Here is a 16,164-nt window from a genome sequence, read left to right on the forward strand (position 1 = left end):
ATACTGAGGATTCATTATTATTCGGAGGCCTCAGTGGTTGAGTGGTTTAATTTTTCCTCTCCTGTAACACTATATAAAAATAAGGAGATGTGGTATGATTGCCAATGAGACAACTATCCACCAAAGTTCAAATGAAGTGGTTGTAAGCAATTATAGGCAACTGTACAACCTTCAAAAAAGAGAAAAACCCATACCGTATGGTCAGCTATAAAATGCCCCGACATGAAAGATATGAAAAAATTCAATTGAGAAAACTAACAGCCTAATTTATAACAAAACAATTTACGAAAAACAAATATGACCGACATGAACCAACTAACTTGTCAACACTGAGGATGGGAGATAGAATCCTGCAGATGTGTTCGACCCGGCCCAATCTTAATCTACAAGGATTGTCAATTTTCCTCCTGAAGATTGTGTTTATCTTTTGGCACTCCTGCTTCCTACTCCAATACAAAACACAATAGTGCTGAAAGAAGCATTAAACACCAATAAACAATCAATCAATCAAGTATTATTCATGGGATACTAACTTTTGTGGATTCAGTGATCCAGGAATATAAATGTTCAACAAAATTCAAATTTCCAAAAAGCTTGTATGCAGAATTAGTAAAAACACAAATCAAGTATTCATAATAAATTCTATTTTTCATCAATTCATGAAAAATTTTAGACCACAAAAATTAAATAAATCCACAGTATCATATGAGTAACAATTAAATCACTTATATCATTTATCCTTAAACAAACCTAAAATGTTTTAAATGCAGCACTGACTTTATTTTCGCTGCTGAATGGTTATGCCTTCCTTCATAAACTGCTTGTCTGTATATGCAGGAAATTTTTGCCACTGGATGTTAAACAAAAAACATTCAATCAGTACAGGTAAATTTCCATCAGGAATTCTTAGAGATGTCATTTTGGAACGCCCTTGGTGTATGATGTATGACTAAAATAGAATTGAAATGATTTGCATCAAGATACCCTATCAGTTCATCTTTTTATGCATGTCATCCTTTGGTTAATTTTTTTTCTGCATGAGGCAGGGTGCAATTGAAAGAAAATCTTCTCCAGATTGATTTTACTGTTGTTTTTAACTATTGTCCATAAAATATTCTGTTAGCTTTTCTGATTGAATGTTGTACATATCTTTCTGGCAGAGTTCATATGACCTTGACCTCATTTTCATGGTTTATTGGTTGAAGCTAAGTTTTCTAGATTGGGTATGTTTCTCAGAATCTATAAGCAAAAGGTAAACTATGGCTGGTAGTTTTATGTAATGTTTGTAGTATTAACTTTTTTTTTAAGACTTTCAACGTAAATTCGATCATGATCAGTAAAGCAGGTGAGACATTTCAGTGTGTGCACTCTTGTGTTTTGTGAACAAATATTGCCTTTCTCTCGTTTTTTTTCCCATGATGTTGCTCATTTCTGTTCGACTTGTTTTTTTTATTGCCACTTGATGTCTTCTCCCTCTTTTGATAATAAGAAAATGGGAATTTTGTGTAAAGGAACATTTAGATATTATACCTGCAAAGTTTGATACAGATGAGCGAAGACTAAACTCACAGAAGACAATAATGTAATGGTCTAACAAAAATAAACAAAAGGATTGAAAATACACTTGAACTTTTGTCTTTGTAAGGCTGACCTTTGAACCATGAAAATGAGGTCAAGGTCAGATATACTTGACAAACAGACATGTACACCATTCATTCCATACACCAAATATAATTGTTCTTTACTTGAAATACCTAAGAAACAGATCTTACCGTGAAAACTTTACATTGACCTCTGAACCATGAAAATGAGGAAAAGGTCAGATAAAAAATGCCATATACATGACCTATTTCTTACAGTCTTAAACACAAAATCTTAACATTAACCAATGAACCACGAAAATGAGGTCAAGGTCAGATGAAATCTTCCAGACTTACATGCACACCTTACAATCATTCCATACACATAATGTGGTTGACTTTTAAATTATCAAAGTTATTGACCGAACCTTGATAACTGTCCCATGAAATAAGGTCAAGGTCAGGTGAACTATCATCTGACTGACATGTTGACCTTGCAAGGAACCTATATACCAAAAATATCTCTTCTTTTTCTCATCAATTAGTGAGAAATTAACATGACAATAAACTATACATTTTTTAAGCAATCGATGAACAAAGTAAGGAATGTAACGTACAAAGAACATATGACAGACGGAAACCTCGTAACATAAGGAAAGCATCGGTAAACAAGGAATGAAGCGTCCAGGTCTTCTACCCTCTGAAATATAAAGCTTTGTACGAATATTTTACGCCACCACTAGATTTAAATCCCTAAGTCTCGCATTCTGCGACTTTTGTCGCTGGCGAGACAAAAAATCTTCATCAGGTAATCACCAGACATATAGTTTGGAAATCACAAAATATAATTCACTTGATAGCATTCAACCATAAGGGTTGATCTTAACAGAACGTCCTAAACCTTCAATGGACAACTTTGCATGAGGGAGTTGCAACCTTATTTTTCAAACTCTAAATCACCAATCGTCAGTTTGAAACAGACCTTATATAAATATCCTATATTCTGTTTGTTCAGCTTTCAAATATGTCTTAAAATTGACCATGTACACTCCATGTGAAGTAGCAAACAAAACAACACCAAGGAAAGGAAAAGCAACAAAAGGAAAGTTTGTTTTCTCATTTAACAGAAATCTCTGTAGGAAGACTGCCATGAGAAATATCAAATTATCAAAGTCTGTAAAGGGGCATTGCTCACGATGAATTAATGTTTGATTTAGTATAAATTGAGGTTGATAACTTTCGTGTGTCACTGATAATATATATCGGTCAAAATATACTTGTAATAGTTGCCACTGGGAGTTCGAAGTAATCATAGTTATGAATCAATTGGGTAATTGAGGGCTCTGGTGTAGTATAACCTCTAAGACCCACCGCACATTTAACATATATTTTGAAAGAAATAAGATAATTAATTTTACCGAAGTCACAGTTAGAAACAGAGTTTTTGACTGTTCAGTCTTTGTTTTTTTTTTTTTTTTTGGGGGGGGGGGGTGTTTCAAGCTACCAATAAATTACATGACACATGTTCCAGATAGTCTGACTTGGTACACGCAAAATGGTTGCGCTTACCGCACAAAAAACAGCCGACACAAAAATGTGTTCGTTGTTACATGCAGGAAGCAACAGCTGATGGTTGTTACATGCAGGAAGCAAGAGCTGATGGTTGTTACATGCAGGAAGCAAGAGCTGATGGTTGAATACTGCCGCTAAAAAAATCTCCTAGCTCACGGTTTTATGAATTAAAGTTGTTTAATTTAATTTAAATCGGAAGTATTACAGAATTCATAACATCGTTAAACCATCGACAGAAAGGACCACTTGAAATAGCATATCATGCCGATAGTCTTTGTTGTTGGTCGAAGGATGTGCGAACTACCCCGAGTTCATATATATATATATATATATATATATATAATTTTACAGTTTTAGGTCTATTTACGACATTCCAATAGATAGTTGGATGAAAGTTACAGTCTTTTTTATGAGAAAAAATATATTAACATATTGTCATAGAGCTTTTTAAAAATCTCATTATCATTTCATCAATTTGGTTAACTATCTAGTCAGAAACCATTGTCTATTGTTATAAACCACGTATTTGCATCTCCATAAAAATGAGACATTGTAAAAGTGTATATGCACAATTGTAATAAGAGACAATCAAACTTTCAATTTTCCGTATAAATGTAATTTTAATCAATAGTGTGAGTTGTTAAAAACGTGAAATATATTTCTGTTGGCAATATTGATCATATTGCAACAATTGTAAGCGATAAATTCTAGACTTTAGTATATTTGAATATATCTAAAAAAAAAACGAAATGACTGACTGAATGAATATTTCATGAGGTACACATTTTCTTTGTGTCATCCAGATATATCGATCGTTAACGATTCTTTGCAAGTGATAGATTGTTTAATTGGTGTTAGCTAAACGTTCAGTGGCAAGTATTTCATTCATATTCAATAGGAAAATAGGGTTCTGGGTACTGGACAGAAATTATATACCGGCGACCTGTACGAACTCCTTGAATGGTTATCGAAAAAGATTTAAGCTTGAAGAAAGCACCAGGTTTTACGCTACAACGGCCCTATTCCAATCAAACGATATAGATGAAAAAAGAAAGAGTATATATTTAAAAAAAAAATTAAATCTGTACATGATATACCTGTTGATGAATTTATATGTGTAAAAAAATATCTTTGCACTGGAGAGGTAAATGAAATCAACTTTGTTGGCTGCCCATTTTCAACGTAAAATTATAAGGATTAAATATCTCTTTGTAAGATTTGTTAATACATGTAGTTGGATTTGTTACTATGTAGTTGAATTTGTTTCTATGTAGTTGAATTTGTTACTATGTAGTTGAATTTGTTACTATGTAGTTGAATTTGTTATTATGTATTTGCATTTGTTACTATGTAGTTGAATTTGTTACTATGTATATAGTTGAATTTGTTACTATGCAGTTGGATTTGTTGAAGTATTATAATTCCATCATCCAAAAATCAACACAATCCCCCCACCACCCCAAACAAAAAAGTCTTACGAATACGCAGTAAGGAAAACCAGCTCTGTATCTCACGGTTGATGTTACCAAAGGAACAGCACAATTAAGGGATAATAGCCCTAGAGCAAAACTGTACCCCCATCCCGCCCCTTTTCCACTTTCCCTTAAAAATAAGCCTTATAAGTTCTTAAAAAATTTGAGAATACAATACACTGCTGCCTTTTATCTTATAACTTAACCTTTTTTATTCGTTTATATATAATTAATTATGATTGAGTATGTCGTCAAGCCCATGAGTAAAGATAATTATGTGAAGTACATTAGAAGAGGTCAAATTTCGAACGGCCAAATGGTTCAATGAACTTTGATAAAATTCATACTGTGTATATATTATAGTAGTGACCAACACATTCTTATTTACCATATATGTATATAGCCATTGAACAAGGTCATATATGTTTCTCTGCATTTGAAATCTACTTAAATGTATACAGTGGCCGATATTACAGTGTATAAGAAAAACAAGATTGATAATATATCCGGATATATGCCATATATATTTGTTATATTCTCATCTGATACTATAATATAGCACACATAGTAGTTTCAGTACGCATGCACGGTCTTGTTTATTGAACTGTCATCGTGATGTTAATTTCACGTGAGATATGTCTCAGCTGAATTAGGTCATTTGTTAAAGTTTTGTCATATCCTTAATTTTATAGTTATCATTTTTCGTCTTCGGTGAATAGTTGTATTATGATCACTATTATCGACAGATGTACCACAGAGTCAAAAAAGCACGATCGAAACATATATTTTCTTCATAAACGTTGACATATATATTCGGCTATGAAATTGATATATCTCATAATTCTGAAACTGACGAAGTGGTCCAAGAGTATCTTCATGGGTGTCTTCTTAATGTTAAAGCCATTTTGTTCTATTCTTCATGTTTTGCCCCTCCCCAATTATCCTATGATTGTTTAAACCCCACCAAGATTCTCTACTATGATATTAATATTTCGATGAACAAGTGCATTTGTGACCAGCTTGTAGCTAAATATAAATTAATCTATTTTGCCGTACCTGTACTGAGATAGTCTTGTAGAAGAAAGAAGTTATACAGTACATCGCATGTAAAATTTAAGGACTTGCTCGTCTCTTTTTAGAAGTCTTGAGCATGGTTAACACAGTCCACAAAAGTTTCAAAGATTGATGACATCTCAGAGCTAAATCAATTGAATGTGGAAAATCAAAATCAAAATGGTATTGTATTGGAGTACACATGAGGATTTGCATATAAGTTTTGAATTTTGATGTTGCAAATTTACTTCAAGTTACGGAGAGTTGAAATCATAGAAAGTCGTATTGGGCAGTGTTTTATTAAAACTTTTTAATTTAGAATAGATGAAAAAGACTCTTAAGTATGTGCTATGAAGTTGATTGTCAATAGGGGCTTCAGCGATATCCTAGCTGTGGATTTTGCACCCCTATCCCAAAAAGATAACACAAACACAAACATTAAAAACCCTATAATAATCAGTTAACATGTGTAACAATATACTAAGTAAAGCATATGCCCGCGTCAATTCAGGCAATATCATGACAAATCATGAAAGCATATTTTGGAAAGCTTTTATTCTCTGCGCTTATATATTTACCCACAATTTGTTGGAAAGAGGTTGTAACCGATACTACTTTATGAGTGTCTGAATGGGGATGTCTATTTTTCTCTATTCTTTATGATATTTTTTGGCCTTTATTCTGCACTCCCCCCACCCCTATTATTCTCTATTCTGTAAACCCAATTCAGACCCTCCTTTATTGCAGTGAAATATGTGCACGTGATATGAAAGTTGTAAACAATTCAATCTAAAAATAAGGAGATATGGTATGAAATTGCCTATATATGAGACAACTATCTACCGAAGTTCAAATGAAGTGGATGTTAAAAGCAAGTCTTAATTGAATGTAGATATTTTTCTTTTTTAATTTGCTATCAAAATTCCAAATAAAATTTGCTAAATATCTTGTTGGTGCAAATAAAGCTGCAGTTAACACAGCAGTGTTAGCGAGGTTATCACCAGCTCAGTTGTCGGTACTTCGGTACTGACATGATTAATAACAAACCTTTCTAAAATTGTCCGGCCGTTTATAAATTTTAAAATTATAAAGAAACTAAGGTGTTAACTCCTTCAGGCAAAGTTGGCCTTGGATGGATTTTGCTGGGTTTTTTTTAAGTACTTTTTGTTTATATAGCCCTTCAACTGTTTCGGTTTTTATACATCCTCGGCTTTCAAATTCGGCTTTGAGCGTTCTTGATGGTGGTAAATCCAGAGAAGCTCTTCGGACGCACGAAATTAATAACGTGTTGTTTTCATTTCTTAGCAGAAATAGACATGTTTCCTGTTGCTATTGATGCTTCAAATGTTACTATAGGTGTTGGTGCCATCTGATAAATTAATGCAAAAAGAAGAAAGTTATGCTGCAATTGCTTATAAATTTACAAAATGGTTTGCTGCAAATTTGAAAGAATGATGCTCTTTTAAAAATAGGGCTCAATCATGTATGTGAACATCAAAACCCTTTAAAAAAAAACCCTGATAAATCATGGGCTGTAGGGAATAAATTAGCTGAAAGATATATAGATTTCTGGAAATAGTCTTTATAATGACCAAAATGGAAACAAACTAAGAACCGTTACAGAAAATTTGAAAATGATTAGAAATTCATGAGAATTTTTCTATTGATAGATGTAGACTGATACATGATATATCTATTTTTTTCTAAATAAGATTAAGAAGTAGTCGATCTTAAATTCTTAATAGGATAGACACCGTAAATAACCTCTTCAGAAAAGATTATGTGACCTCTGCCGGTAAAAGGGGTATTGAAGATGAATTTCATTTTGCTTTTAAACGTCAAATTCTAGAAAAACGTAGGCAACAACTTTTTTAGGAAGTCGAAAGTATTGTCCCATCTTTCAACAAAATTTTATAATGATTCGTAGTCGGTACAGTATTTTCAAATCTTAAAATTTGTAGTATAACAATTACTCATTGAGAATATTGCACTTTTATTCTCAAAATTGCAAAAGTATCACCTTCTCCAAAATATCTATATATATGATATACTTATTAAATAAAGTTTATCAACTTCGAATTTTGAATGTTTGTAAATATTGGTAACAATCCAATATTTGGATTTTACACCAATAAATGATTTGATTTTATTATTTATGCGTTTTAATTTTGCTTCTATTATTGTGAAATACACATTGTTATGATCGTATCGAAAGGCAAACATAAGTCAATTAGTCACCCGAATGTGATTGATAAACTTTAGTTTTCTTCCTTAAAATAAATACCTGACGTCACACCTCGCGATCTGAATGAATGACCGATCAAATCACATGTGTAGATTATAGTGCCAAAAAATTACTCCTTTAAATACTTTTAATTTTCAGTATTTTTGCCTTTTAAAATCAGTAGTTAAGCATGATCCACAAATTTGCGCAAAATTACAAACACTGTCAAATAAGAATAAAACAAAACAAAGCATACCAATGAAATGCATTTCTCGAAAACAAAGCGCAATAGCCTTGGCTTTTGCCTTTGGTGACCCTCACCTATATTTGATGACGTGACATCGAAAACAATCACATGACGTTGAACAATATCCAAATGTGATTACACATAAATAAAATAGTTCGTTTCATTTCACAAGAACCAGTAGATCGCATTTGTGAACAAGACAAACCATATAGAATCTCATTCATTTTGTCATTTGCATATTGAATAACAATTAGAAGCTTGGTGACACTTTTTCGGGCGATTTATTCAAACGGAAGTATTTTAATTGGAATTCCTACGTTAACAGGTTCCCGGAGAAATCTGTAATCGTTCGGGTGTGGTGAATAAACTCATATTTTGAGAAGGAAAGACAAAATTCGTCAAGATGGTTGAAGGTGGAATGAAATGTATTCGTGTATTGTTGTTTGCATTTAATGTTTTATTTACAGTAAGTATAAAAATTAATGGACTTGAAACACATATTTTAAAACGAAAGTAGTTCTCATGATAATTTATATTGTGGTACAGTTACACATTTGAGAGAACGAAATTAGAGCTATTTGATACGCTTTTATTCAAATAAATGTTTAAACTGAGAAGTGAGAAAACTGATACGTCTGCAGTTCGTTTTTAACATTTAATTATTTCCCCACGTATTGAAGGGAGATAACTCAAAAAGGTGTACTTGATACAAAATAACTTTGTCTTGATTTTTACTTAAATCACACTATAAATGCACTAGTTTAATAGGTTCATCATATTAAATGGACAAAAATGGCTGTGCTTACACCTCAAAAACTTCTCTTAGTACATACTAACATGCAGTTTAAAAAGTTTAAGGCCTAGCATCCATTAGATAATGTAAAATTGCAGTGGATTTTGGAACTGAGAAGGATAATTATCTGTTTTGGATTTTGGTGGGTATTTTGTTTCATTCCTGCTGTGGGTGTAAAAATAAAACACCTGAATTTCATTTGATGCTGTCAACTCAGTAACACCCTTTAACTCGCCTATTGTTGTGTACATGTAGATATCTATTGTCCATGTCATTATATGTCAATCAATACAAAACAGGTGTTACCTGAGAGTGGACATCTCAAAGATTTAACACAACTTAGGTTATTTTCACATCTCTAGGAACGGGTAAAAATTCCCATCAAAATCCAGTAACCCTTGAGTTACATATTTGTAAGTCTCAAAAATGATTCTTTTTGCAATTTAGTTTTATCATGTTTTCCACCATAATATCTTATATTACGAATTAGGTAACAATTTCCAAAAAATGAAGGACCACCAAATTTTTGTATGAATCAGCAAAAGTTTGCTTTCTGTCCTTGGTCTGACAGGGAAAAATATGTGATGTACATGTATGAGCCTCCTCATGGGGTTCTTGATTATTTGATTACTTGGCCATTTTTATAGTGATTATTTGATTACCAGACCAAATATTTCATGATTATTCGATTATTTGATAATTTAGGACTATTTTTGATTATTTGATTATCTGTAAATTTAAAAAAAATAATTAATGGTTTTATGTGATTATATTGGCAAAAAAATTGTGATTATGTGATTACTTGGACACCCCCATGAGGGGCCTCATGTATGTGAATAAGGGTAGACAGGAAAACCCTCCCTAAAAATGTATAGTTAATGCTTTTTGCTGGATAATATAATGTGATTACTAAAAAAAAGGAAGCTTTCAATATTTTTCATTTTTGGATAAGCAAGGTTAAAGTCCAGCAGAAAATTAAATCACGAGGCACATTCTGTTTTGCTACACAGAATTTTGAACTATATATAGTCGCCAACCTTTAGACAAAAAAAACTTGTTTGACATTCAATGTTGTGATTCTGTCACTGACATGACTGCTGCAAGCAATTTAAAACTAAAGAATGATACCAAGCAACTTGAAACTTAAGAATGATAACTAGCAATTCAAAGCTTAAGAAAGATAACAAGCAATTTGAAACTCAAGAAAGATAATAAGCAATTTGAAACTTGAGAAAGATAACAAGCAATTTGAAACTTCAGAAAGATAACAGGCAATTTGAAACTTAAAAAGATAACAAGCAATTTGAAACTTCAGAATGATAAAAGAGCAATGTTGAAACAGTTTTAGAATTAAAGAGATAATCAGATAATTTCTAGCATCATTGATAATTGCCTTTAAATAGAAACAAGGCATCTCACTTTTTCTATCTGTTTGAATTTAAATAAAAAAATGGCCTGAGAAGGGTAAAACAGATTCGGTAGGGTTGGAGGAAACCAACAATAATTTTGCATGGCCTTATGATATTAACAGGTTATTGTTCTGAAAGAGCAATTAATATTTTGCAGCCTAATGTTAAACAGTCTTCATTCATTCAGTGAGAACATTAAAAGATCCTGTTCTTTGATCTTCACATATTTATAAATCTTCTTTCTTGTGATGCCAGACCAGGGCCTTTTAGCATCATGATTACATTTCTTTACAAATTGGTATTTGAAATTATTTTCTTAAAAATTCTGTTATGTTATAAATGTGATGCTACGTTTACACTTCCTTAAAAAAAGATGCCATTTTAAAATTCCCAGTTTACCAGGATGTTAAATGAAGTTTGTGGGGTGAACCCTGAGATAAAGTGGTTTTGTGTTTAGAATGTTTATGATTCATGGTTGTTTAAACATAGCTTGAAATGTAAATTTTGTAATAATCCAAGCAATTAGATCACGTTTACCACATAAACAATAGCATGCATAAGTAGAATTGGTAACAAATTGAAATTATGTTTGGCCACAAAATATTTTGAGATTAATGTGCAAATAAAATTGAGAATGGAAATGGGGAATGTGTCAAAGAGACAACAACCCGACCATAGAGCAGACAACAGCCGAATGCCACCAATGGGTCTTCAATGCAGCGAGAAACTCCCGCACCCGGAGGCGTCCTTGTTTCTGATGGAAAATAAAACAGAAATCTTCTTGGAAACATGAATATATATAAATATTTTTTTTTCCATTAAAAACATGTCGTGCAAGACTAAGTTTTTTCTGATCTAAAATTTTTTTTGGTATACAGGGAAATGTCTGATTAAGTTAATATAAGGTCAATAATATTGGGGATAAATTATGTTCAGGATACAAAGTTAAAAATATTTAACAGACAAGAACTTTTATTGTTTCCAGTTTATAAACAATATATAAATAAAACTTTTGAAAGGTGATAAAATTCTAACAAGTCTTAAACTAATACAATATGCCACAACAACAAAAATAGAAACTGTCAACTATCATGACTATATGCAATAGCATGATATGTACCTGTTGCTTGATTTACTAAGCACGTTTTTCTAAGAAATCAACAAAATTCTTTTTACTGCACTTAAAAATATATTTGCCAACCTGTAGAAAGGGGTGCATTAAGGGTGCCAGTAAAAGTTGTCTAGATTTAAATCTATTTTGTTGTTTAGCAAATAAAATACCTTGTCAAGTTATTATTTATTTTAAATATTATTATAATACCTTTTGTCAACTGACAATTTAGATCATGTGAATTTTTAGAATTTTGAAACGTGAAAATATAGCACGGCGTAATATTGTCCTAAGTTATTGACACTTGGAATATTTTTTGTTGACTAGAACAACTAAATCTAATCTTGAATATATAAGATTAGATACATGTACACATGTCACTGTGACTTTGAGATGAAGAACAGCAATAAAAGCGCTGTTCCTGTACTTTTTGTGTGTTTTTCAATGTGCATGCACTGATTTCATGTCATTGATTGATACTCCATATTCTTTGTTTTTCTATTACATGATGTATGTTAATAAAGATAAACTGATTGATTGATGTATTAATGCTTAATATTTGTGTACTACATTTGATTCCAATGAGAAGAGCTGATAGATGAGGGTAGTAATGGGGTACCCCACATGAGGATTGACGGAGAAATATTTGTTAAAATAACGTTAACGATAAACATTTTACTCCATTTGACGCTAACAGTAGCTATAAAATGAGATTTGACGAATGATGATAAAAAATTAAGGCTCATTTGACACTAAAGGTAGCGAAAAACAGAGGTTTGACGATAAAGGCATTCCTACCCTCATAGATTATATGTTTTGAATGCTTGATTGATTGGTTGTACATATTTGTTTAACGTTCAGTGCAAATGCTTGATGATGGCAATAATCGATAAGGTAATCAAATATCTGTGCTTCCAGTCAGATTTAAGTTATTCATGTTATTTGAACAATATTTTTCATTATCGGTCATATTTCTGCTGTTTTTATCTGTAAAGAACAATCTCGATGTTTAATTATACAAAAGTTATGCTCATTGATTTGTTGAAAGATGCCAAACTTGAAAGGGATATATATTCAAACTCATAAGTCGGAAGCAAACTGACAATGCCATGGCAAAAAAACGATAAAGACCAAAAGACAAACAACAGTATACAAAACACAACATAGAAAACCAAGGACTGGGCAACACAAAACTCCAAAAGGTGTATTGCGACCACTAGTTGATTACATTCACATCAATAGGACTCTTGAGGATAGTTGTCATGTTGGCAATCGTATACATGTACATGTATACCACATCTTATTAGCTCACCTGGCCCAAAGGGCCAAGTGAGCTTTTCTCATCACTTGGTGTCCGTCGTCCGGCGTCGGTGTCCGTCGTCGGCGTAAACTTTTTACATTTTGAACTTCTTCTAGAGAACCACTAAATGGAATGAAACCAAACATGGCATGAATGTTTCTTATGAGGTGCTGACCAAGTGTTGTTACTTTGTAGCCGATCCATCATCCAAGATGGCCGCCAGCGGGGCACTTAGTTTAACATAGGACCCTATGGGAAATGCATACAAATGACTTCTTTTAGAGAACCACTGAATGGAATGAAACCAAACATGGCATGAATGTTACTTATGAGGTGCTGACCAAGTGTTGTTACTTTGTAGCCGATCCATCATCCAAGATGGCCGCCAGCGGGGAACTTAGTTTAACATAGGACCCTATGGGAAATACATACAAATGTCTTCTCTTAGAGAACCACTGAATGGATTGAAACCAAACATGGCATGAATGTTCCTTATGAGGTGCTGACCAAATGGTGTTACTTTGTAGCTGATCCATCATCCAAGATGGCCGCTAGCGGGGGACTTAGTTTAACATAGGACCCTATGGGAAATACATACAAATGTCTTCTTTTAGAGAACCAATAAATGGAATGGAACCAAACATGGCATGAATGTTCCTTATGAGATGCTGACCAAGTGTTGTTACTTTGTAGCCGATCCATCATCCAAGATGGCTGCCAGCGGGGGACTTAGTTTAACATAGGGCCCTATGGGAAATACATACAAATGTCTTCTTTTAGAGAACCACTGAATGGAATGAAACCAAACATGGCATGAATGTTCCTTATGAGATGCTGACCAAGTGTTGTAACTTTGTAGCCGATCCATCATCCAAGATGGCCGCCAGCGGGGAACTTAGTTTAACATAGGACCCTATGGGAAATACATACAAATGTCTTCTTTTAGAGAACCACTGAATGGAATGAAACAAAACATGGCATGAATGTTCCTTATAAGGTGCTGACCAAGTGTAGTAACTTTGCAGTCGGTCCATCATCCAAGATGGCCGCCAGCGGGGGACTTAGTTTAACATAGGACCCTATTGGAAATACATACAAATGTCTTCTCTTAGAGAACCAGTAAATGGAATGAAACCAAACATGGCATGAATGTTCCTTATAAGGTGCTGACCAAGTGTTGTTACTTTGCAGCCGATCCATCATCCAAGATGGCTGCCAGTGGGTGACTTAGTTTAACATAGGACCCTACGGGAAATACATACAAAATGTCTTCTTTTAGAGAACCACTGAATGGAATGGAACCAAACATGGCATGAATGTTCCTTATGAGGTGTTGATCAAGTGTTGTTTCTTCGCACCCGATCCATCATCCAAGATGGCCACCAGCGGGGGACTTAGTTTAACATAGGACCCTATGGGAAATACATACAAAATGTCTTCTTTTAGAGAACCACTGAATGGAATGGAACCAAACATGGCATGAATGTTCCTTATGAGGTGTTGATCAAGTGTTGTTTCTTTGCAGCCGATCCATCATCCAAGATGGCTGACAGCAGGGGACTTAGTTTAACATAGGACCCTATGGGAAATACATAAAAATGTCTTCTTTTAGAAAACCACTGAATGGAATGGAACCAAACATGGCATGAATGTTCCTTATGAGGTTCTGACCAAGTGTTGTTACTTTGCAGCTGATCCATCATCCAAGATGGCCACTAGGGGGGGGGGGCTTAGTTGAACATAGGACCCTATGGGAAATACATACAAATGTCTTCTTTTAGAGTACCACTGAATGGAATGAAACCAAACATGGCATGAATGTTTCTTATGAGGTGCTGACCATGTGTTGCTACTTTGTTGCTGATTTACTGTTCAAGATGGCCACCAGGATATTTTATTAAATAACGGGACCAATATTAATCCAAATTTGGCCTCAATCATTATTATTTGGGTAACTGTTATGATTTTTATCTATCTTTACATGATTTCTAAAACCAAAGTAGAGTCAGGTGAGCGACACAGGCTCTTGAGAGCCTCTAGTTTATATATAGACTGCTTCTTCATTTTACAGTTACTTTATAAGTTCTGAAATTATTGTAATTGTTGGACAATTGTCACAAAGGCGAGTTTAATTATTGCAAATTGAGGAAATGCAAATAGTGTTATAAAATTTAAAAAGGAACTTTTTATTTTTACGACACCAATCTTGCTGTGCATTTCTTGCAATGATAAAAATGGCCCAAAAATTTCTGAATTTAATTTATATATAAAACTGATATATTTAAAGGAAGTAACTAATTTTCTGACTTGTTTAAGTCAGAACATTGTTTAAGATAGTTAAATATTTCTTTCATTGTAACTTTTGTATATGCATATGCAAGAAAAAAACATTTGGGAGTATATATTAATTAGTACCTATGGTAATTAGATTTTCATGAATAATCAGAGGGCTATTTCCCTGCTAAGCAATATTAACTGTCCCAAATGGCCCACTTTGAAAATATTATGCAACTGGAAGTCATCCATTCATTCTAAATAGAGCTCTATTGAAAATCAATATTAAGACAAGAATATCTTTAAATTTATTATGGTTTATTGAAAATACATTAATAACTAAAGGAATAACACACTCATTGACACTCGAAGATTGTTAAAATTGTAGACTCTTCCAATATCAGTCTGACACAATGAATTTATAGAATCATAAACATTTATTAAATATCAAATAAAGTACATTTTATTACTGAGGATTTATTATTATTATTGGATACCAATTTTTGTGGATTTCGTTAAACTTCAAATTTAAATGTTCAACGAAATACAAATTTTTAATTGGCTTGTATGCAGACAGGCAAAATCATGAAATCAAATGTCCATGAAAATACAATTTTTACCTCAATCCATGAAAACCTGTGCTTCAAGATCTATATTACTTATTGTTGCATAATATATTATACTGATGACAGATGTTTTATAAAGATTCATCATTGGATTGGCAGCCATAAACCACAGTGTGTTTTAAAGGAGTGTTTTATTTCCCAATAAAACCTCACAACCTGCTCTCTTTGCATGACCATAGTACATGTAGTACAACATTGTGTAGGATTGATTAAAAAAAAACCTGCGATTCATAAAAGTTCATAAAATGTTCATGAATGTTATGAACTGTTCATGAACTTAATTCATGAACTAACTTAATGAACTTCTTATGAACATTCATGAACAGTTCATGATGGTTCATAAATTCATGAATTTCCACTGGCATTTCATCATATTCGAATATGAATGGATCTCTTTCTAGTTTTATATGGTTGTAAAAACATTGACCATCAGAATGTCCAATAAAACTACACAAGGAGCATTCAATTCTTAATAATAATCATATATTGTATACACATGTAGG

At 32.9% G+C, this 16,164-nt stretch overlaps 1 protein-coding gene and 1 long non-coding RNA gene across 2 annotated transcripts in view; one reads left to right on the forward strand and one right to left on the reverse strand.

Annotated features, from left to right (window-relative positions):
• Positions 1 to 629: 629 nt before the first annotated feature.
• On the reverse strand, positions 630 to 8,188 carry LOC127718144 (uncharacterized). Its single transcript, XR_007989584.1, has 2 exons — positions 7,962 to 8,188; positions 630 to 949 (listed from the first exon to the last, which is right to left on the reverse strand). It is a non-coding gene; the product is annotated as an uncharacterized LOC127718144 (long non-coding RNA).
• A 136-nt stretch (positions 8,189 to 8,324) lies between these two features.
• Positions 8,325 to 16,164, forward strand: part of LOC127718135 (CD63 antigen-like) — a 33,392-nt gene continuing 25,552 nt past the window's right edge. Inside the window, exon 1 of the mRNA XM_052224093.1 lies at positions 8,325 to 8,614. Within this exon, the coding sequence (XP_052080053.1) occupies positions 8,552 to 8,614 (63 nt within the window). The 5' untranslated portion in view covers positions 8,325 to 8,551. The remainder of the gene's footprint in view (positions 8,615 to 16,164) is intronic.

The sequence above is a fragment of the Mytilus californianus genome, unplaced genomic scaffold, assembly GCF_021869535.1.
Source record: "Mytilus californianus isolate M0D057914Y unplaced genomic scaffold, xbMytCali1.0.p SCAF_10, whole genome shotgun sequence".
Taxonomy (NCBI): Eukaryota; Metazoa; Mollusca; class Bivalvia; order Mytilida; family Mytilidae; genus Mytilus; species Mytilus californianus.